Source organism: Aegilops tauschii, chromosome 6, assembly GCF_002575655.3.
Source record: "Aegilops tauschii subsp. strangulata cultivar AL8/78 chromosome 6, Aet v6.0, whole genome shotgun sequence".
Lineage (NCBI taxonomy): Eukaryota > Viridiplantae > Streptophyta > Magnoliopsida > Poales > Poaceae > Aegilops > Aegilops tauschii.
Window position 1 is genome coordinate 59420682 of NC_053040.3, and position 23374 is coordinate 59444055.

The following is a 23374-nucleotide window of genomic DNA, read 5'->3' on the forward strand; positions in this document are numbered from 1 at the left end:
CAGCAAGGTTAGAGTTTCTTATCATGCGTGACCGATGACGAGATTTGGTGTCAGGTGCTTCATATTGATTCAAGGGCTCAACGACCATGACTGTGTCTCTAGATCATTGGTCATTAGGGGGCACACGCACGAAGACTTTCCGGTTGTCATCGGCAAGGTCAGGCCAGCTCTGGTGGTGAAGCGGCGACAACATGCGGCATTGGTAGTGGTTGTTAGGTGGCCTAGAGACCTCGATGCACTAATGTTTTATTATGTTTGCGGTTTTGTGTACTTATGGTGAGCTTTTATAATAGATCCGAGTGCTTTTCGTAAAAGAAATGTCATCATGTGTTGGGTTGAATAAAACACAAATGGTGTTTTAAAAAAAATGCCTAAATATCAGAGCGTAAATAAAGAAATAAAATAGCCAAAAGCTGATAGTAACTCTCTTGTACGGCAGTACTCCAGTAAACCACCAAGCAAAAAAAACGCTTCTTTTGAATGCTGCCGCCGCCCTCCCTTCCGGTGGCGCCGAACCCCGCCGCCGTGCTCCACGCCGCGCTCCTCAGATCCTCCCCTTCCCGCCTCCCTCCCCGCCTCTCCTTCAACTCCCTGCTCGCCGCCGCCTCCACCTCCCCGCACCCCCGCCTCCGCTCCCTCGCCCTCCCCGCCCTCGCGCTCGCGCACCGCTGCCCCGCCGCCGCCGGCCCGCTCGACTCCTACGCGCTCTGCTCCGCGCTCCGCCACGCCTCCGCGGCCCAGGCGGGGCCTCTCCACGCGCTCGCCGCGAGGTCCGGGTGGCTCGGCAGCGTCTTCGTTTCCTGCGCGCTCGCCGCGTTCTACGGCGGGTCCGGCCGGTTCCTGGACGCCCGCAGGCTGTTCGACGAAAGCCCCGTCAGGAATGGCGTCTTCGGGAACGCCGTTCTCGCGGCCTACGTGGGCGCGGGGAAGTGGACCCCGGCTCTGGAGTTCGCGAGGAGGTTTCCGGAGTATGGGCTGCCGGCCGACGGGTACACGATGACGGCCGTGGTGAGGGCCTGCGGAGAGACGGCGAATGCTGATCTGGGCGGCGAGGCGCATGGGCATGCGATCAGAAGGGTGAGAGATGTGGGGTCCGATGTGTTCCTGATCAGCGCGCTCGTGGACATGTACGCCAAATGCGGGCTCGTTGGACACGCGGAGCGGGTGTTCAGGCTGGTGCTGCGGGCCAACGATGGTGGAGACGATGTTGTGCTATGGACGGCGATGCTGAACGCCTATGGGCGGCACGGGCAGTGCAAGGAGGTCATCCAGACTTATGACCAGATGGTGGCTTTCGGGGTCAGGCCTGACGATCTGGCTATTCTGGCCGTGCTCTCAGCATGCCAGCATGCTGGGGAGGTTGCCAAGGGGCTCAGATATTTTGAGTCTATGCGCGCAGAGTACGGGCTGGTGCCCACACCAGAGCACTATGGTTGTGTGGTCAACATGCTATGCCGGGCAGGAGAAGTAGCCAGGGCATGGGAGATCGCTACCAGGGAGGAATGTGGAGGTAATATTGGTGTCTCTACATGGGGCGCTCTTCTCAGTGCTTGCTGTGATTGCCGCAATGTTGAGCTTGGGAGACTGGCAGCTCGGAAGGCAATTGAACTGGAGCCTAGGAATGCTGGGATTTATGTCGAGCTGTCAAATTTGTATGCGAGTGCTGGCTTGTGGGAGGAGATTAACAAGCTGCGGGAGGTGATGAAGGACAGGGGTTTCGAAAAGGATGTCGGATCTACCTGGGTTGAGCAGAATTCTTGAAATGGCCTACATAAATTCAAAATGCCAAAGTATGATCTGATCATTATGATTTGAGTAAAGGAGGGGAATCTGATCTTTTTATGGGCTGCCATCAGATCTATGAGGAAACCAAGCGATATTTTTTGCTGGACCACAATATCTGAAGTGTAATCTTGCTGAGGCACAAGATTATCGGGCGGAAATTAAGGTGAGCCCAATTGTGCCCATTTTTTGGCATGGCCTGCAAGAATGAACATGAGAGTGTAATGATATGATACTGTCATTCAACCGTGACAAGCAGACATTGCAATGCTTTTTTTGACATTCTTCCATGAGATATTGTGAGTTCTGACAGCAAATGTCTATGTATATACTGGTAATAGTCTGCTTTTTGTAGTACAACAACTTGTATCAAAGCTGGAATCTACATGAAGTGCCCTATCCACCTAATTCAAGTGTCTACAATTGCGTGCGGTTTCTTGGAACTCGAAACATAAACAGATGGCCTCTAAAAGACATAAAAGGGAAACAGCAGTAGGAATCTTTCCTTTATGAGCTAAAGCATGGTTATTCAATTCGTCTTATGCAAGCAAAAGCATATACATGTGCGAGAAAGCACGTCTAGCATCATCCTTGTAGCTTAGCTCCCTGTTCTGCAAAAAAGCAATGTTAGAAGTTAGAATGCTCTAAATATTACACTACCATAACTTGAGCTTTTGAAGTTTGGCACCTCATTAACCTCAATGTATAGAAGAGTTGGCTCTTATTTCGCAGCCACACAATTGGAACCTTTCACCATATTCTTTCAGCAGTTAGGCAGTGCCTAACTCACCTGGTAAATTATGTGCAGAACATTCTTTAGGAGGCAAGAGAAACTAGACCTTAACCCTTATATTGCAGAAACCCAACTAGCAACCGAGTCGGTAGGTTTTCCCTCGAATAATCCCTGCAGCTCAAGAACCAGGCCAGCTCTAACTTCACTCCCAGGGCAGGAATCAACCAGAAAGGGCAGAAAGAGAACTTGTAGGACAAAAAGGGAAGAAAGGAATGCATTCCAAGCTTGCATTCCCTTAGTTCTCTGGGACTATATAAACACTCGAGTTCCCTTGATGGGTCTATCCTAAAAATCTCTGTCCTCTTACCTGCACCAATAATGGGTCTTCCCTTCAGTGCGTTAAACAAGTTAGGTAAGTTCTCAAGTCCCAGTTCTTTCTATGGTTTTGTTTTGTTCTATATGCCGGTGCCATTACATGGTTCTTGTGGCTCCGCACTGTTTTATCTGTTGCTGGAACTTCTGCTCCATATTCTAAATTTGTTAACTTGTGCTGTCGTTCTTCTCAGGAGTGCCAGGGTTGGGCGCAGTAACAACCGGACAAGTTTATGATCGACATTTTAAGGACAGGGACACGGGCACCTTTAAAGACTTTCATCTTGCATATGTCGAATTCTGCAAGTAAGCTTCCTGTTTGTGCAGTTATGTTGCCTGCACTTCTTGTGCCAACCTTTTATGCGTGTCATCATCTGAAAACGCTGCAGGTATTTCAACACTGTGTTGCCTGGCCAAGATTTTGATACTCCGGACCGTGGGGAACTAGAGGTAAACCCGATTCGGTGTAAATATTTATGGACATCTGGCAATTGACTGTTACATATGGTCCAAAAACTCAACTGAACATGGTGCACGCGCATATTGCAGGCATTCCATAAAAAATGGGCAGTGGCGGACGAGCCTGGAAGGAAGAAGATGTTCATCGAGTATATGCAGGAAAACGTCCACGAGGCCAAAGTTGACGACAGCCTCTTCATCATGGCCGGCCTGGCTGCGCCAGCGGCGGCCATCATCGCCAAGAAGAGCGGCGAGAGCATCCCGCAGGTCAAGAAGTTCAAGGTGCATCTAATCCCCAACGTCATCTTTGTGCCGGTGTGCACGCTGGTTGCCATCATGGGTGCCACTGCAGTTCAGATGAGCAAGAAGAGCAAAGACAACAACAAGCCTACGAGTTGATCCCGTCTTGTTCCTGTCTGCAGTTTAAATAAGATGATGTAATAAACAAGAAACCTGGAACGCATATTATCACCCAAATGATTGTATAAAATTATACTAAGATGCAAGTCATGGGTTAAATATATATGTTACTTTTGTTGTTCAAATAGCCGATGGAAAGAAAGCAAAGTTTGAAAAAATATCAAGTTTGTCACAGTTTGCTATTTTGTTTTCTTCCATATGTGATACGCCCATTTTCTCACACTTTCTTTGGTGTTCTTTGAACATCAACAGAAATGTGATAATGTTCGGTACCTGTTGTAAATTTGGTCCAAGTGCACAAATTTCTTGTTCAATCAAAAGTCTGTATTATCCCTCGCTTGCAAGACATTGCACTTGCAAGTAAACCTAGATTCCTGACTGCTGCAAGAAACCTACATTCTAAGCTTGCAAAACACTGCACTTTTAAGACCGCTACAAGAAAGCTAATTTTAAGTGTGGTGCAAATCAAGCATGGAATCAACAAGATGTTGCTTACGAAAGAACATTCACCATGAAAACATAGCATAAAGGCAGCTGAAATGCAAACTGAGGAGAAGTAACTTCGTCACAAGAACTTTCACAGAATGATACTTTTATCTTACACAAGGGCCTAAAAAATTCCAAGAGAACAATCAGTACCACCACGTTCATATTTCAATGAGAGCACAAACCACCAGAACATCGATGCCTCTGAATTAAGCTAGCACAAGTGCTAAGCTCATGATCTGGATAACACACTTTTACCTCACAGAGCCTGTTCTCTCTGGCAAAATATATCATAATTACAATCAAATTTAGATGAGAACACAGAGAGGAACATCTACTACGGCCTCAAGTTTGCAACCCTAGGAGCTCAGGATATGTTGGTTGTTAGTTATCCTTGCAATAGAACAGTCACTGAGCTGTTGTTACTTCCCCCTGAAAAACGAACATGAATAGCAAATACTAGGCAAGTATACGCCAAATAAAGCAAAAAAAAACTCAAATACAAAGGTAACTTGGTTTGCTTTTTTACTTACGTGTTCATCATTAGTGTAATGTTATCTCCTTTCAAGAGGATCCGACCTGCAAATGATTGAGGAGACAAATTATGGAGTTTTCACTAGTCTGAGAACAAAATAAATAAATGATAGCAAAGTACTCGTTTCATTACCAAGAGACTTCCTAGTGTCTTTCTTGATGTTGATCTCCTCAGCATCCTCCAAGACCAGATTCATGTATTCATCGAAGACCTACAACACAAGCTGCAGTAAGTATAAAGTGTTTGTTTAAAATTCAACAATGCTTCTGGTCCACTTTGTTCAACGATACACCAAAACTGTATGGAAATGCTACCTCGACGTGCATGCTGAAAGCCACAGATACAGTATTTAAGGCCACAGATACAGTATTTAAGGTTTTGAACAATAGTAGTTTCTAGATCATAACAGTTATTCTTTAGTAAATGCTCCCTCCGTTCACTTTTGTAAGACATTTTAGACAACAGCAAAAACAGTTCAATTTTAGCTGTCTAAAACGTCTTACAAAAGTGAACAGAGGGAGTAAAAAATATATACAGAGCGGATAAGTTGTGGGGTATTTATACAGAAATTGCAAGCATAAAGCCAGCAAAACAGAACCAAGCAATAGGCTATCAGGTATGTGTTGCCAAATTATCGCCGAAGTTTAGAGCTACTTTTCTTAATGTCAACACACGCCCGTTCAATCAGTAACAAACTGACAACAAGAGGTGTCCAATGCATGAACAGGCACTCTGAGATTGCATGAACAGTAACAAACATTTGACTGTCTGCAACCAAGCAATAGGCTATCAGATTGCATGGAAATGCAGCAAGAACCTACATGCCTGCTAGTTAACACTTTTATTATCTCCTCATGTGGCTATAACAAAACTCAAGACAGGAGTGGCACATCTTTCATCCGTCCATGTGGCTGCAACAAAATACTAGTACCACCACATTTTCCATATACAGAGTGCAGAGCAACAATGACAGAGCAGAAGCCCCCTGAAATCCCCCCACACAGTGGAACTCTGTGCAGCGCCACAAATTAGAAACCACTTACGATGATCCTGCCCTCGATCCGCACGTCCTTCTGCTCGAAGAGCCAGATCTGGATGCGCGCCTTCTGCTCGGGCGGAGGAGACGAGGTCAGCGACACCCAGGCGCGAGCACGAGGAAACAAACAAAGGGGAAGGAGAAGAAAGGGAGGGGCGTACGCTCTGGAGGAAGCGGAAGATGAGGTTGATGGGCTGGGTCATGATCCGCTGCACCTTGGTGGACGCCATGGCTGCCGCCGTCCGCGCTCCCCCTCGCCGACGAGCCTTGGGCCTGCGGGGTCCCCGGCGGAAGGAAAACCCTAGCGTGCTTCGCTTGCTTCCACTTCCAGGAGGCTCTGCGGGTCGGAGGATGGAGTCGAGTCGAACACGAGCAGAGCGAAGAGGAAGCTCCCGGGCCGGACGATGGTGCAGCCTGCCCCCTCATGTTTGAAGTAGTTTTTTTTTTTTGAGATGAGAATTTGGAGTAGATAAAATTGTCATTGCAAGAATATGAATATTCTTTTTTTTAGGATAGAATATGAATATTCTGATATGTTAACCCGTGATTTATCTGCCCGCGTTAATATGATAGTAGTGTAAATAAATATAAATTCCTGCCCATGATTTACCTGCCCAACTAAAAATCATTTGTTTGGTAAAAAATATTGGTTTAACAAAAAATATAATTTCATTTTGTAAGTCAATAAAAGGTAAGACAGTTAAGATGCTTTTTTAAGGAAAAGCGGTAAAAACAACAATTTATAGGAGAAAATACTAAAATGGAGAGAGGAAATGGGAGGGTGCGTATGAAGCACTATGTCTCACGTAAAAACAAATTTCATTTTTTAAGTAGTAGAGATGACTGCCCATGGATTGTAAAATGCATAAATATTTAGTAAGTATGTAGTCACCTTGATTTACAAGTTGTTTTATAAAAAGTGTGAACATATCAAAATGGTAGTGAAACCATTACTATTGACTTGAAAATATGGTTTTATCTGATAAATCAATAAGACATGGACCGTTAAAGATGGTTCTTTATGCATGTTATTCAATAAAAACCAGAAACGAAGGAGGTGGAAAGGAGGGGTGAGAAAAAACGATGGATGACAAGACCCTATGTACATTCCTTTAAGGAAATAGGAGAGATTCTTTATTCGACCCTCGAAGGATGAGATCTCCTAGTCCCGACTCCATAAAATTTTCAAATCTGAAATTCAGCTCATGATATGATTCCACGCTTGAGATCGTTGATCTAGCGAGCCATTTGGATGCATTCCTATGATCTATCATAGATGGGCACGACCAATGACCTACCTCATGAGGGCCAACTCTACATCCCATCGAAGACGTGGCATAGTAGTCCGACATGCTGAGTGATAGTCAGACATGAGGTCCATAACCGTAGAGTCAAAAACGAGGCTGCCGGAGTCGAACTCGACAACATGGCGAGGCGAACGTCGCGAATAGAATAGATCCTGTCCGGCATCGACAATAGTGCAATTTGACTCCTCATTTTTACGGTACATTCTATTTGACCTAAGATGCAAACGGGTCAGTTTCATATGTAGGATATGTATATCGTTTTGTTTAGTTTACACATAGACTATAATAGCCTTGCACACACCACGGCTTACTAAAAAAAATCATCGAATTTTCGTTGTAAAACTTTAATGTACTTTACTCCAGTTGGTCTCGTTCGACTATCATGCTTTTGGTCATGTTTTTTTTTGTATTTGACTGACACTTGTTCTATGCCTGGTCTTCCTTTTGGCTCTAAAACTATAGACGAGATTGAAATTTAAATGCTTAGAACTTGAAAACTATTGTATGTTGTTGAGTTTTGATTTTTTATTAATATAGATGTTAAATTAAAGTCGTAGGTACTCTTCATATGCATAGGAAAGTCAAATTTGTGCAAATCCGTTTTTGCGTACGGTTTTTATGGTACATATTCTGCCAGAACCTGCTCTGTATCATAAATATGTTTTAGGGGATACACTAAAAACCCTTTACGACACGAGATTTTATGGTATTTGCTACAGTTGCTCCTAGCAAAGAGAAAGCTTCCGAGGCAAGACGATAGTGCAACCTCATGTTTGTAGTAGCTACTAGATATCTACCAATGGATTGCGAAGGCACAAATTTTTCGTGTGTACTCACTTCGATTTACCTGTCATTTTATTATTAATGTGATTATTATATATAAAAATGGTAGTTAAACCATCATTGTTGATTTAAATTTTTGTTCAATAACTCAATAAGACATGGACTAGTTAAAGCAGTTCTCAAGAAAAAATTGGTGGAATTTTTTGATAAAACAAAGGAGAAAAAAGATGGATGTCAAAGCCCGACATAATGTTTAAGAAAAAAGAATAGGAAAGATTCTTCATTTGACATTCGGAGGATGAGATCTCCGTGTCCTGGTTCCACAAAATCGTCGAATCTGAAATTCAGCTCGTGATTTTGACTCGACACCTGAGATCGATGATCCACGAACTAGTCGGAAGGCGGTCTTGGCTCCACAACCGTGAGATGGGCATGAACAATGACCTATGCCGAGATGTAGACCTTTTATTTGACCTAAGATGTAGACAAACTAGTTTCATACGTGGCAAAGATATACTGTCTTGTTTAGTTTACACATAGGAGTATACTATAATAGGCATACACTAGAAAAAAAATCATAATCTTAAAAAAACTCATAAAGATAAATAAATTTTTATAACTAAAAAACAGGTTCACAAAGTTAAAAAAATATTCGTGTGTTTTCCAAAAGATGTAAACAAACATTTTTTAAAAATTAATATTTTTACAAAAAAGCTCAAATTTTAAAATAAGTTATTTTTATCACCCAATAATTATTTTTTAATCTATTTCAGCATACGGGGTTTTCAAAGGAAAATCGGTTGAAAAACATAAGGGAAAACAGAGGAAAATCGCAAAAAAAGGATTTTTGTTTTTGCTACAGAGGAGCGCTACATGAATGCCCTCGTGGGCCGGCCCACATCCCATCGCGACAGTGCGATTCGACGACAAATTGCCGCAGAACGCGTCGCGTAGGGGTTCCCACTCAAACCACCAACCCTAGCTCCGCACCCCCGCACCCTCGCCGCAGCCATGGCGGAAGAAGCCGCCGCCGCCGCCTCCGCGTCCGCCACCAACTTCGAGGTGGACCTGGGCCACCTCATGGCCTACGACCCCTCGCACCACCTCGCCGCCGGCGCCGCGTCGTCCCGGGCGGAGCTGCGGGACGAGTGCCTGCGGAAGGCCACGGAGCTCGCGCAGGCCGTCGCCAACGCCCTCTTCTCGCTGCCCGCCACCGAGGGCCGCGACGGCCCCGTCGTCCGCCTCCCGCCGCCCACCAACCGCCTGCCCCGCGAGAAGCATGTGAGAAGATTACATCTCTCTCCCTCCCCCTCGTACCATCTCTGCTCGCTAGTGTCGGACGATGTCGATCTGTTACTATAGTGAATATAATTACTGCTGCCTGCTGCTATTCTGCGAGTGCCGGAGTAGATTGGTGTGCCGTTTCTGTGGGACGCTGGCTGCTTAATTTTTCGAATTTTCATGCTGAAGATGTGGTGGAGTTGAAGTCCCTATGGACTATGGTGGAAATTGCTTCTTCAACATATGAAGAAATGATGTTACAGATGCGAGAGTAACCTACTGCCATGGAACTACAGCTAGCATATTACTGTAGTTGATTCTTTGCATGGATTCTAGTTTTACATTCTTGCTCTGGGCTGCTCGGTAAACATGACATCAAGCTGAATGGAGACCTGCTTTATCTTGATGCATGGATTCATTTTCAAACCGCAGAATGTCTAATCTTTATCTTTCTTTCATGTTACCAGTTACCAAGGCCAAAGCCTCCTACCAAGTGGGAGCAGTTCGCAAAGTCGAAAGGTGAACCTCTTATTCTCGCTGGCTTTCTGGGTGTTTTTTATTGGAAGAGTATTTGCTTCGGACTGTGTGTAACAGTAACATTCTTGTAGGGATTATCAAGCACAAGAAGAACAAGCGTGCATGGGATGAGCAAACTAATTCCTGGAAGCGGACGTATGGCTATGATCGTGTTAATGATGATAGGGACGTTCCCATCATTGAAGCCAAATTGACAGACGGTTAGCAACTTTGTCTTCTGTGTCTATGGCTGGTGAATCTTGTGTTGTAGCAACATTAGTAATCTTTTAGAGCTTTCCCTGGGCCAAGTACAAGTGACACAAACGCTTAACAGCCTGCATGCTTCTGCTTATGTACACTGATTTAATCCAGCTTTTACTTCAAATCTCCAATGCTCTTTTCATATATGACCAACTGAATCTAACGAGTCTTTGTTGTCAATGTAATTTGTTCTTAAATGTATATGTGTCTTGAAACCTATGGCTGCTGAATCATGTTTTGTAGAAAGATTAGTAATCTTTTCAAGCTTTCCCCATGCCCAATCGTAGTTATCATGAGCTGTGACATAAATGCTTAACAGCCTGCATGCTTCTGCTTTGTTCAATAATTTGGTTCATCTATCATTTTATAATTCCCAATGATCTTTCTCATTTTGTGACTGACACTGAATTTCTTGAGTCTTCATTATCAATGTAATTACTTCTCAAATTTATATGTTTCTTCAAACCTATTTGCATTCTGTTACCCTTTTAATCAAATATGATTTTTACAGAGCCTGGTGTTGATCCTTTTGCTCAAAGAAGGGAAGAGAAGAAGGGCAGGGTCGATAAACAAGAAAAGAACAGACTTGGGAATTTGAAGAATGCTGCAAAAGTTGGTGCTCTGCCAAGGTAATCCTTTCCTACTAGCTACTATAATCTGTATACCTGATGCACTATGTGTGTTATTCATTACATTAGCAACTCAAGTTTCTCATATAACAGCTTTCTGAAAAACATCATGCAGTCATATACAGCTCGCTGCCACGTCCGTGCCCATCACAGGAACTAAAGCTGATCTGCCAAGAAAAGCTAAGAAGGAAGACCTCGAGAATGTCGCTGGTATGGCTTCTGCAGCAACGGCTAGCGGTGGGAAGTTCGACAAAAAGTTGCCTGGCGAGAAACCTCTCAAGAAGGCTGGCAAAAACAGAAAGGTTTTTTCTCCTATGAACCTGTTTGCCTTTTGTAAATCCGCACGCCTTTGTAAGTTGATATTTTGGTTAGCTTAGCCGTTTCTTTTCTGCAGTTCCTCCCTGTTGTTGAAGGGAAAGGAATGGGCAACCTGGAGAAACAGCAAAACGACAAGATCCTGAACAGTCTACTGGCCAAGAACTTCGAGGAACCGTTGGATGTCAGCAAGGCAAGCTCCAGAATTCAGTATATGCACCACTCCCATTTGTCTAGTCCACCATCTAACAAGTGCTGTAAATAACTCTGATAACAGGCAATCACGATGTACAAGGTGAAGAAGGACAACAAGAGGAGGAAAGACAAGCAATCGTCGTCATCCGGATCAAGTAAGTTGAAGCCCCAGAAGAAAATCCACAAGAAATCTTCAAAGAAAACCGCTTAGGTGCACATCATCGTTGAGGCATGCCGTGCTGTAGGCGGCGAGCGCAGTTTCCAAGCATCAAGGAGTGCCTTGGCAAATTTTGTATGGTCATTGTCCTGTTTAAGTCCCAAGGGAGAAATATTGTTATCCCGGTTACTACTGGTTATGATATGACGCAAGAAGCTGAGTGCCGTGATGACATAGCTGTACACGTATTATATTTTCAGAAGTTCGGGAAATGTTTCTGGAAAGCTTTGTTGGCAATATAGTAATCAACCCAACACCAAAGAGATTTTTTTTTTGAAACGGAGGCAAAGATTGCCTCATCTATTAATTAAGCAAAAGAGAATTGTCCAGTTAATTATGGAAAACCGGGCAAAAATCAAAACAACAAGAGCCAAGCCCACTCTCATAGACTGAAACACACAGGGCAAAGCCCACCCTAATCGATGACAAGTCGACTTGCGGCTAGACAAGGTAGCTCCGACTCTGACAGAGATCTTAGCAGAACAAAACTTGGCATGACTGGCGCCACGGAAGATCGCCGAACGGGCCACCTACAGCCAGTCATCGTACACCACAGGGCACCGCTGCCGCAGCTTCGACTCCACAACAACAAGTAAACCGAGGCAAAATTGTGGACATGCCGGAGAAGAGCCGACTACCGCAACCATTGTCACGTCGCCATACCACCGCTCCCCTCGAGCAGCAACGCCGCACAACCCAGCTGCCCGCAGCGCACGCTGCTCAGGGCAACCGCTCGCAGACCACGAACGTCGCACCACATCCGGGGCCGCCACCCCGACGTAAAGTCAGACCGCCCCCTCTGGGGCGCATCGACCGAGCCGACACCCCTACCGCCCAAGCGGGACAAGGATGCCACCCAACCAATGTCGTGATAGAACCCTACCTCATAGAACTGCCACTCACATTGTTCCCGAGATCGCCATCTCGACGCACAATCAGAAACCACCCGGAGCCGCCGCCCTGACGTCCACTGTCCCCGACGACGAAGAGATCCGTGCAAACTCCAACATGCTGACTCTCCAAGACGATGCCTCAAAGAAGGAAACGACGTAGTCGTCGTCGTCGTCCGCTTCGACCATCCGAAGCAAGGGATTTCTCCCGGAGAGTTGTGTAATGGAGCTCCATGGCAACACCTTCAAGAAGGGGAACGACACCATGGCAATCACTACCGGAATAGGGGCCGGTGCCGACGGCCAAATGTATGCCGACGGCCACCGTCGGCCTACTCCTGGATATGCCTACAGCCGGACCCAGGCCGTCGGCGTACAGAGGCCGCCGGGCTATCCCGAGCTATGCCGACAGCCACCGTCGGCACTTATTTGCCGTCGGCTTAGACCCAGCCTACGCCTACAGTCGCCGTCGGCATATAATAGCCATCGGCATAGTTGCAGGCCCGGTGGCCCGCCCGTGACGTGCGGCTAACGGCGTCCGATCTATGCCGACAGCCAATGTTTTCGAGTCGACGGGTCGCTCGCGGCGGGGGGGGGGGGGGGGGGGGCGACTCTAGACTAGTCGTGACTAGTCTAGACTCACAGTCGACGAGTCAACATGGCGACGAGTCGACGTGAGTTAAGCAGTAGGTAGTAGCTACATTAAGTAAATGCAACCACATTCAAATGCAAGGAAATAAGTTCAACACTTCAAGTCTTCAACACCAAAACATGAATGGCAGATTCAAATGCAAGAAAATAAGTTCAACACTTCAAATCTTCAAGCAATCAAGCCTCAAGCTCCATGTCTTCAAGCTGAAAATCGGTGTCTTCATCATCTGGTGATTCAACATCGTCTTCATCGCTGCTCTCCATGTCTTTGTCATATTATGCCGCTTCTAATTCAGCCCTCAACTCTTCATCATGCACAACCAGCCTTGTTCTTGCGTTGTTCCGAGTGTAGGTGATATAAGGGCCTATGAGTCGTGCAATAGACTCGCTAGGATCACCACGCGCTCTCCTAGGATAGTTGCGGCCTGCTAGAGAAGTTGACGCACCCATGGCTTCATCAACCTGAGACCAAAGTAGTGGTGTTTCACCGTCCATGACTTGAGCTTGATCTTCATGTACCATTTCAGCATTGATATCAACCCATTCATTATCCCATTCGAATTCTTCTAGGATAAGTGGACTAGATTTCTTTGCATTAGAGCCTTGCTCACGCAGATTCTGAAACCTAGCTTCCATTTTCCGGTTGTACGAGACATATGATAGCTTGTTCAATCTCTTGTACTCTAGACGGTTTCTCCCTTTAGTGTGGATCTGCAAGCACACAAATATGTGAGAAGCTGCTGCAATTAGCCTATCAAACCAGCCAACTAATGGCTACTTACATGAGCAAATACACTCCAATTGCGCTCGCAGCCGGATGCTGAACAACATAGACTAATGATTCGCTTTGCAAGAGTTTGGAGGTCAAAAGCAAGGCCACCATAAGCATTCCGCCAAAGAACTACAAAACCAAGAAGTCCCACATTAAAGAGAAGGCCACAATAACCAACAATTAATGGAGTAATTGAGCTGAACAAGAAGACACAAGTTGCCATAAAATTTATACTTACGAGGGCTTTTTTTGTCACGGTCTTTAATTGACAATGGCTTCGAGAAACATTCACTCCCCAGCTCATAGTCGTCAGCTTCCCTACTTATAGTTGTTTGCTGCTCATCATCGGGCACCATCTTCCATAGCACATCATTGAACATTGAACGGAGACGGGAGGCTTGTCTTTTGTTGGACTCCTTAATGGCAAAGAATTTATTTGGGTTCAAGAAGAAAGCAGCCCCATGTAGCTTTTGTTCCATCTGATTATCCCACCTCTTATCAACAATAGCTACCACTTGACCTAGGAGGTTTGGCTTATGTGTCAAAGCTTCCTTTATGCGTGTCTTTGCAAAATCCATGGCTGCCCACATTTCTGCCATAGCCGGAGTCTCGTCACCATCAGCGATCCTCAAAGCTCTAAGAAGTGGTTGTGAAGCTCTCATGCAATGCTCCACCGATTGCCAAAATGACACGGAGATCACAGTTGCTTCAGCCGCCTTCCCTCCTTCGTTGTCCTTTAATCTGTTTGCATACCATTGTGGGCTAACAAAGAGAGTTTTCAATGTTTGCCTTTGCTTCCACATGCTTTCCAAAGTAAGGAATGACGTAGCAAAACGAGTTGCTCCAGGCCTCACAATTTCTTGCTTACCATTCAAGCTTCTCATTAAATCAAGAACCTTTCCATGGGCATAAATAAATCTGGTTGTTCTCTTTGCTTTAGCAATGCAACGACTGAACTCTTTGATCTTCCCAATGTCCTCTAGCATAAGATCCAAACAGTGGGCAGCACAAGGTGTCCAATACATTGTAGGATACTTTTCCATTAGAAGTCTACCGGCTGCCTTGTAGTTAGATCCATTATCGCTAACTACTTGGACTACCAATTCAAGGCTAATTGCATCAATTTGTTCGCTCAACAGCTTTGCCACCAGATTTGCATCAACTATTTCAAAAGAAACATTGGCTGTCCCTAAGAAGAAGGTACCTTCTGGACTATTGACGAGTAAGTTGATCAAGTGCCGCCCGGTCATGTCCGTCCAGCCATCTGACATGAGTGAGCAACCATATTCTTTCCATGCAACTTCATGCTTCCCTTTCAAGTTGTCGGTCCACATCTTTGCCCTCTCAAGCAATGGTTCCCTCACTTGATGATAAGTAGGAGATATATAATCAGAGCCATACTGCCCTATAGATTCCAATAGAATCTCCCAACTCCTTGAATTGACAATATTGAGTGGAAGGCAATTCTCATACAAAAAGTCAGCTACATGACCATCTACATCATCTTTTTGCTCCTCTGTCTTCTTGTTGTAATCCTTCATATTCTTTTGAGTGCCCTTTGACATATGTCTATCGGCAACCACCTCTTCCGGTGTCTTCCGAATCCGATCTGCAATGGACTTTCCTTGCTTCTTTGCCACCGTCGCTGCCAAATGAGTAGTCCCCTCTGATTTCCTTTTCGTGGAGGCGTTGGAGTTGGAAGCTCTTGAACTTCCTGCACAGTTCTCTTGTTCAGCACCTTCTTCACCATCTTCTTCACCACCTTCATCTCCATCAAGATTTTTGAAACGGAATGAGTGAGTCTTCAAGTAGCCGTGCATCTCCTTTCGAATTGCAGGGGTTGTTTTGGTGCACATACTCACAATTGTAAACCCCCCAGCAAGGTGTTTCTTCATCCTACAAGGTCCAGAGGTAATTTGCTCGGCGCACAAATTACACTGCAGCAACAACCTCTTGTTAAGATCTGGCCAGAATGCATATTTCCATGCTGGATCCTTGCTCTTTGTTGGCCTCCTCTTAGGATCTTTGAATGGATCATAGTGCTCATCAGCTTCTTCTGCAGCTTGACCTGATCGAACAACTTGGGCTATCTCGGGCTGGGAGGACATGGTGCTTGCTATGAATCTGTGATATAAGGAAAGATAACTCCACTTAGTTGTTTTTTTTCACCAAATCAAGCCCTAAGCTACCTAGCAGAAACACTAGAGGTCCTCCCAGCAGCAGCAGCATCTAGATCAGAGCAAAAGGAAAAGAGAGGAAAAGGGATACATGATAGTACTTACCAAGTTACCAGGGGAGGAGCACACAGCAGCAGCAGAAGCAACCAGGGGAGGAGTGGAGGAGCACAACAGCAGCGGCATCAACCATGGGAGGAGTGGAGGAGCATAGCAGCAGCAACAACCAAAGGAGGAGGGAAGGAGCACAGCAGCAGCAACAACAGCCAGAGGAGGAGGGGAGGAGCACACCACCAGCAGCAACCAGGGGAGGAGGGAAGGCAGCCGCCAGGGAGAGGGTTAGGTCAGGGTGAGGGGGAATGGATCCTCTATAGGGTTTCCAGGGGTGGGATGGGCTGATGGGCCAAGCAAATACAGTTAAAAAAACACAGAACTGTTGGGGGCCCAAAATAAGTGAGTCGTTCGACTCAGACACAGCGACTAGTCGCTCGATTCATGCCAGGAGTCGAGTCGAGAGCCTGAGTCGCTCCTGCACTGGTGACTCGTCGACTAGTCGCGACTAGTCGAGCGACTCGAAAACAGAGCCGACAGCCGAGACGGGCGGCCGTCGGCATAGATGCGCGTGCCACATCATCGATCCGAGGCGCACCGACCACCACCTATGCCGACGGCTGCCTTCGGCATAGATGCCACGTCACCGATCCACGGTGCGCCGTCCATCTGCCCCTGGCCTCATCTATGCCGACGGCTTTGCCGTCGGCATAGTTTTTTTTGCATTTCATATAATTTTTTGTTCTTTTACATATTATTATTTAATTAACTTACATGTAGCATGTGTTAATATAAGAATAAATACCTTACTTTTTGATTCTATACGGAGGGGTGTGACCCCCCTCACGGACGGCGCCGCCGGCGGCGGCCGACACCTCGAGGGGGAAACAGCCGCATTGGGTCTATACGGAGGGGACGTTGCTCCCAAGTGTTTATATGGGATGACCTACCACAACTGGGTGGTGTGGTGGCATGTCTGAAGAGGCGGCATGCGTCTCCGGGGTGTGGCCCCCCCTCACAGATGGCACCGCCGGCGGCACCTGGAGGGGGAAACGGACGCGTCGGGTCTACACGGAGGGGATGTAGCTGTGGGTTTGGCCCAGATGTTGCTCCCAGGTGTCCCTATGGGCTAACCTAACACAATCGGGTGGAGACGTCCACTGGTCAAAGCCCGTCCGTGGAAAGTCAAAGCACTAGATCTCGTGGTCAACCGCTCCAGGGTTAGGCGGGACGGGGGCCCTGGGGGTAGCAATGCCACCAGAGCGTTGCACCGGGCCCTCATACATGCGAGGTGGTGTGGTGGCATGTCTGAAGAGGTGGCACGCATCTCCGGGGTGTGGCCCCCCTCACGGATGACGCCGCCGCCGGCACCTGGAGGGGGGAAACAGACGTGTCGGGTCTACACGGAGGTGATGTAGCTGTGGGTTTGGCCCGGATGTTGCTCCCAGGTGTCCCTCTAGGCTGACTTAACACAACTGGGTGGAGAGGTCCACTAGTCAAAGCCCGTCCGTGGGAAGTCAAAGGGCTAGATCTCGTGGTCAACCGCTCCAGGGTTAGGCGGGACGGGGGCCCTGGGGGGGGGGGTAGCAATGCCACCGGAGCATCGTACCGGGCCCTCATACATGTGGGGTGGTGTGGTGGCATGTCTGAAGAGGCGGCACGCGTCTCCGGGGTGTGGCCCCCCTCACGGACGGTGATGACACAGTAGTAGACGTTCTGCGGTAACGGTGCAGCGTGAATATTATTAAATACTCGGAGCGGGATAAAATCATGAGTTTTTTACACGACGTGGGCACATGTGCTATAGGAATGATGGTAATTTTTTGTAATTTTCGGTGATGGAGAAGTATCCGAACACTTCCCTCTACGCTGATTGCCCTTCGCATGTCTACGACTGTGGCCGGCAGCCTCCGGGGGCTAGTATGCCGCCAATCTTGCGTACGTGGCCTCTCACAAGTCTGAAAGTGTTGTGGCGGTTGCAAACGCCCAGCACGCGTCTCCGGGGTGTGGCCCCCCTCACGGACGGCGCCGCCGCCGGCACCTGGAGGGGGGGAATGGACGCGCCGGGTCTACACGGAGGGGATGTTACTATGGGTTTGGCCCGGATGTTGCTCCCAGGTGTTCCTATGGGCCGACCTAACACAACCGGGTGGAGAGGTCCACTGGTCAAAGCCCGTCCATGGAAAGTCAAAGGGTTAGATCTCATGGTCAACCGCCCCAGCGTTAGGTAGGACGGGGGCCGTGGGGGGGGGGGAGGTAGCAATGCCACCGGAGCATCGCACTGGGCCCTCATACATGCGGGGTGGTGTGGTGGCATGTGTGAAGAGGCGGCACGCGTTTCCGGGGTGTGGCCCCCCTAATGGACGGCGCCGCTGCCGGCACCTGGAGGGGGGAAACGGACGCGTCGGGTCTACATGGAGGGGATGTTGCTGTGGGTTTGGCCTGGATGTTGCTCCCAGGTGTTCCTATGGGCTGACCTAACACAACCGGGTGGAGAGGTCCACTGGTCAAAGCCCGTCCGTGGAAAGTCAAAGGGCGAGATCTCGTGGTCAACCGCCCCAGCGTTAGGCGGGACGGGGGCGCTTGGGGGGGGGGATAGCAATGCCACCGGAGCGTCGCACCGGGCCCTCATACATGCGGGATGGTGTGGTGGCATGTGTGAAGAGGCGGCACGTGTCTCCGGGGTGTGGCCCCCCTCACGGACGGCGCCTGCGGGCTAGATCTCTTGGTTAACCGCCCCAGCGTTAGGCGGGACGGGGGCCCTGGGGGGGATAGCAATGCCACCGGAGCGTCGCACCGGGCCCTCATACATGCGGGGTGGTGTGGTGGCATGTGTGAAGATGCGGCACGCGTCTCCGGGGTGTGCCCCCCCCCTCACGGCCGTCGCCGCCGCCGGCACCTGGAGGTGGGAAACGGACGCGTCGGGTCTACACAAAGGGGATGTTGTTGTGGGTTTGGCCCGGATGTTGCTCCCAGGTGTTCCTATGGGCTGACATTACACAACCGGGTGGAGAGGTCCACTGGTCAAAGCCCGTCCGTGGAAAGTCAAAGGGCTAGATCTCGTGGTCAACCGCCCTAGCGTTAGGTGGGACGGGGGCCCTGGGGGTAGCAATGCCACCGGAGCGTCGCACCGTGCCCTCATACATGCAGGGTGGTGTGGTGGCATGTCTGAAGAGGCGGCACACATCTCCGGGGTGTGACCCCCCTCACGGCCGCCGCTGCCGGCACCTGGAGGGGGGAAACGGACGTGTCGGGTCTACACGGAGGGGATGTTGCTGTGGGTTTGGCCCGGATGTTGCTCCCAGGTGTTCCTATGGGCTGACCTAACACAACCGGGTGGAGAGGTCCACTGGTCAAAGCCCGTCCGTGGAAAGTCAAAGGGCTAGATCTCGTGGTCAACCGCCCCAGCGTTAGGCGGGACGGAGGCCCTGGGGAGGGGGGGGGGGGGGTAGCAATGCCACCGGAGCATCGCATCGGGCCCTCATACATGCGGGGTGGTGTGGTGGCATGTCTGAAGAGGTGGCACGCGTCTCCAAGGTGTGACCCCCTCACGGACGCTGCCGCCGCCGGCACCTGGAGGGGGGAAATGGATGTGTCGGGTCTATACGGAGGGGATGTTGCTGTTAGTTTGGCCCGGATGTTGCTCCCAGGTGTTCCTATGGGCTGACCTAACACAACCGGGTAGAGAGGTCTACTGGTCAAAGCCCGTCCGTGGAAAGTCAAAGGGCTAGATCTCGTGGTCAACAGCCCCAACGTTAGGCGGGACGGGGCCCCTGGGGGGTAGCAATGCCACCGGAGCGTCGCACCGGGCCCTCATACATACGGGGTGGTGTGGTGGCATGTCTGAAGAGGCGACACACGTCTCCGGGGTGTGGCCCCCCTCACGGACGGCGCCGCCGCCGGCACCTGGAGGGGGGGGGGGATCGGCCGTGTCGGGTGTACACGGATGCAGACTGCAAATAAAAAACACCGGCATCCATCATGGAAAATGGACGATTACTCTGAAACCTTCAGTGCCCGAAAACCGGACCGGTGCCCGGGCACCGAAAGTTTCAGAGTAACTGTTCGTTTTCCATCGGCATAGTTTGCCACGTGGCATCTTGTGCTGCTGCAAAAAATTGCTATCTATGCTGTTGCAAAAAAGATGTTATCTATGCTGCTGCAAAAAAAAGATGCTATCTATGCCGACGGCATAGCCGTCAGCATAGTTTGCCACGTGGCATCTAAAACTATGCCGACGGCGCTGTCGGCATAGATTACCTTATCCCCTCGCGGCGCCCCTCTCCTCCACTCATTTTCCCCCACCCCCTGCGCCTCCCAACCCGCATCGGCGCCGCCACGCGCCTCCACCCGCCCACGCTGCCGCCTCCTCCACACCCGCGCCGCCGCCGTCGCATCCAACCCGGCCCAGCCCCGCCGTCGCCGCCGAACCCCGCACCGCCTCGCCTCCACCCCGGCCCAGCCCCGCCCTGCCTATCCAACCCCGCGCGCCCCGACCTCCCTGCCGGCCGCACCGCCGTCCCGGCCTCCTTCCTACCCCACCGCCGCCCCGACCACCCCGCCTCCTCCTCGACCCTGCGCGGCGCCGGCGGTGGTCCCAACCACGGCTGGCCGCGGCTCTCGCCGGCCCACGCCCCTGCTGTGTTGGCCGGGCTTCTCCGGCCGGCCCACGCCCCTGCTGTGTTGGCCGGGCTTCTCCGGCCGGCCCAGCCCCGCCCCGGCCCTCCCGTCCCCTCCACCGCCGCCCCTGCCTTCAACTCCACCACCGCGACGCCCCTTTGCCCGGTGAGCTAACACTCCTTTGTTTATTTTTTCATTTTTTGCATTATTTAGCTACTGTTGGATGTATGAATGGATGCATGGATGGATGTTGGATGTTGTTGGTTGCTAGATGGATGAATGTTGTATGTGTCTTAGATGGATGGATGAATCTCGGCAAAATGAATTATTTTGCTACGGTTAGGTTGCTAGATGGATGAATCTCGGCAAAATGGATTATCATAGTTAAAAAAGCAACTTGAGTCACTTAGTTTATAAAATTGTTAACGAATATTTTATTTTTAGTTTTTGATGTTGTTAAGTAGGTATGTGAGATGTGCTTCAAATTTGGGATATGATAAGTGGTTATTTCATCATGATGATCTTGCTAAAAAAATTGATGTGTCAATGCTTAATGTGAGGTGATGACCTAAATTGGGATATGATAAGTGCTTCCAAATTTGACACTTGACAAAATATGATTTTTCTTTATAGTTTAAAGTGTCACCGCTTAATGTGAGGTGATGACCTAATTTTTTTTTCACTCGGTGTAATTAACAGGATTTGTGGTGTTCCATCTCCGTGGAGTGATCGTCGACGTTGGAGGTGTTGGTCCACGATCATCCCTCTCCTTTGATCGACTACATCGTCTACATCGGAGGGTGAGCAACAATTCCATGACCTCGTCAGTACATTAAATTTTCACATCAAGTCGCGTAGCCTAGGCGTCTCCCATCCGAAAGGGTTGGATCAATAAATATGCATTCAATTGCATATTTATCACCGCAGCTCTTTCGGATTGTCCAACATTTTTCACGGACAGCCCGAGGATGTGTAGATTGGGTACGTTGTCCATGCTCTACCCCATTCCGAAATAGGATTTCGGCGGCACCTCCCCGTTGTTCTCCGGATGCACATTCTCTCGGCATTTTGCCGAGACGTGTATTTGGAGAACAGCGGGGAGGTGCTGCCGAAATTTTGTCTCGGAATGGGATAGAGCATGGACAACGTACTCAATCTACACATTCTCTGGTGGGATTAGGACCCATCTTTACCTATTAGAGATGTAGGTGGATTAAATGTCGTTTCTCGCCAACCCTGTAAAAAACAAAATATTGATGTGAGTAATTTAAATGAATCCTCAATTTTTTTGTGTGGCTTACAATAAAGCAGAGATGGAGATAATCAGTGGATATGTAGTGGGTTTTTCCATCGGAATCAAGTAACAACAGAGTGGGTCGAGAAAACTAATGTGTTTTTGAAAGAGATATTCCGTAGTCCAATGAGGATTGTGCCAGAATGCCCGTGTGCCAAATGTAAGAGACGTATGCGCAGAGATAAGAGTGAGATGACTAAGCACCTTCGCACGCATGGATTTATGCCCAACTTTAATATGCCGATAAACTTTGCCCAGCGGGACCGTGGTAGAGAGGAGGTGATATGGCAACGCGTCGCTGGTTATGAGGGCGATGGGGTTAGAGACATGCTAGATGATGTCTTTGCTGCACAGCCGACACCTCCGTCACATTTAGCGAATGAACCAGAGGAGCTGGAGGAAACCGCAAAGGCCTTCCTGGATATCTTGGCCTCGTCAAAGAAACCTCTTTATGAGGGTGCCAAGCTCTCTGTGCTGGATGCCATCTCGCAACTGATGGCAGTCAAGGCTGAGTACGGTTGTAGCCGAGGTTGCTTCGAAGCATTTCTGGGAGTATGGGCTAATAGCCTGCCTGAGGGCCATGAACTGCCGAAAACCATGTACGCTATGAATAAAATCATGAAGCATAGAGGCAACGACTTACCTTGAGCAGGGAGCAGTTCATGAAGGTAACTATTACCAACTTTTCATTGTTTCAAGCAGTCAATTATATGTTTCGTGCTCACATGTCATGCTTCCAAAATTTGCATAGGTTATTCCTCGTTGGTGCTATGGAAAGGATGACGAATGGGCGACTTTGGTGGATAGGTGGCTCGGCGACGATGCAGAGTTTGCTGCCAAGAGCAGCAAGGCCGGGGCTAACCATGGAAAAGACGGGACACACGGCCAAGGAAACAGGAACAACTGGGGCTTCAAGGCCATGAGGGTATATCTATATGCATGATGCATTTTTGTTCTTCTTTACCGTCATGTTCTTATGTATGGTTAACTTCTGTTTGACGTTGCAGGAGGACAAGTTGAAGAGGCCGCTCTCAGACATTGAGTCGTGGAAGCTGGCCCACGAGCGGAGTGATCGCAAGGACGACGAGAGCCAGTACTATGGCAAGACCGAGGAGCACATGGAGTCTTACACTCAGCATTTTCAGAGGTTGCATCCAGATGTTCCTGACGTCGCCCAGTCTCAGATCGACAGCACGGCGGTGGTGGCCATCCAGGGGAAGTCCCATGGCCGGTATCCGTGTTTCGATGGCTTGATCACTCCTTCGGTCTCGTACACACGGCTTCGGGCTACCAACCCGAGCCCGTTAGAGAGTACGGGGCGTTCGCAGCCTCCCTTAGCCCGCCAGCATGCTGTAAGTACTTCCCCTTTATCTACTTTCTCTCTAACTTTCTCAGTTTATTTTCAGCATTGCTCACTTAGAAACAACCTAAATTTTGTAGGCATATAAGGCCTTTGTCGAGCATAGGAATCTCGAGGTGCGGGAGTACTTGCAACGACTGAAGGCAAACAATGATTACAACCGTCAGATGATGACGGTTAGTTTTGCCTCTTAAAACCAAGCTAAATTTTTGCACTTTCATTCCTTCTGACCTTC

The 23374-nt window shown here is 48.7% G+C and overlaps 5 protein-coding genes across 5 annotated transcripts; 3 read left to right on the forward strand and 2 right to left on the reverse strand.

The window, feature by feature from the left end:
* Positions 1-236: 236 nt before the first annotated feature.
* LOC109785637 (putative pentatricopeptide repeat-containing protein At1g03510) lies at positions 237-2190 on the forward strand. Its single transcript, XM_020344234.4, has 2 exons — positions 237-1948; positions 2138-2190. Exon 1 carries the CDS (start codon positions 481-483, stop codon positions 1759-1761), a length of 1281 nt encoding a protein of 426 aa, XP_020199823.1. The 5' UTR covers positions 237-480; the 3' UTR covers positions 1762-1948; positions 2138-2190.
* A 271-nt stretch (positions 2191-2461) lies between these two features.
* Positions 2462-3876, forward strand: LOC109785634 (uncharacterized). The gene is made up of 4 exons (XM_020344230.3): positions 2462-2927; positions 3082-3193; positions 3277-3337; positions 3437-3876. The coding sequence occupies exons 1-4, from the start codon at positions 2894-2896 to the stop codon at positions 3743-3745; spliced, it is 516 nt and encodes a 171-aa protein (XP_020199819.1). The 5' UTR covers positions 2462-2893; the 3' UTR covers positions 3746-3876.
* A 447-nt stretch (positions 3877-4323) lies between these two features.
* Positions 4324-6238, reverse strand: LOC109738274 (uncharacterized). The gene is made up of 5 exons (XM_020297371.4): positions 5985-6238; positions 5831-5893; positions 4920-4998; positions 4786-4831; positions 4324-4684 (listed from the first exon to the last, which is right to left on the reverse strand). Exons 1-5 carry the CDS (start codon positions 6051-6053, stop codon positions 4675-4677), a joined length of 267 nt encoding a protein of 88 aa, XP_020152960.1. The 5' UTR covers positions 6054-6238; the 3' UTR covers positions 4324-4674.
* Positions 6239-8817: 2579 nt separating this feature from the next.
* Positions 8818-11551, forward strand: LOC109785636 (ribosome biogenesis regulatory protein homolog). Its single transcript, XM_020344233.4, has 7 exons — positions 8818-9194; positions 9662-9713; positions 9803-9931; positions 10483-10600; positions 10716-10902; positions 10995-11108; positions 11193-11551. The coding sequence occupies exons 1-7, from the start codon at positions 8925-8927 to the stop codon at positions 11319-11321; spliced, it is 999 nt and encodes a 332-aa protein (XP_020199822.1). The 5' UTR covers positions 8818-8924; the 3' UTR covers positions 11322-11551.
* A 1593-nt stretch (positions 11552-13144) lies between these two features.
* On the reverse strand, positions 13145-15754 carry LOC109785632 (uncharacterized). The gene is made up of 3 exons (XM_020344228.3): positions 13879-15754; positions 13651-13769; positions 13145-13579 (listed from the first exon to the last, which is right to left on the reverse strand). Exons 1-3 carry the CDS (start codon positions 15746-15748, stop codon positions 13145-13147), a joined length of 2424 nt encoding a protein of 807 aa, XP_020199817.2. The 5' UTR covers positions 15749-15754.
* Positions 15755-23374: the final 7620 nt, after the last annotated feature.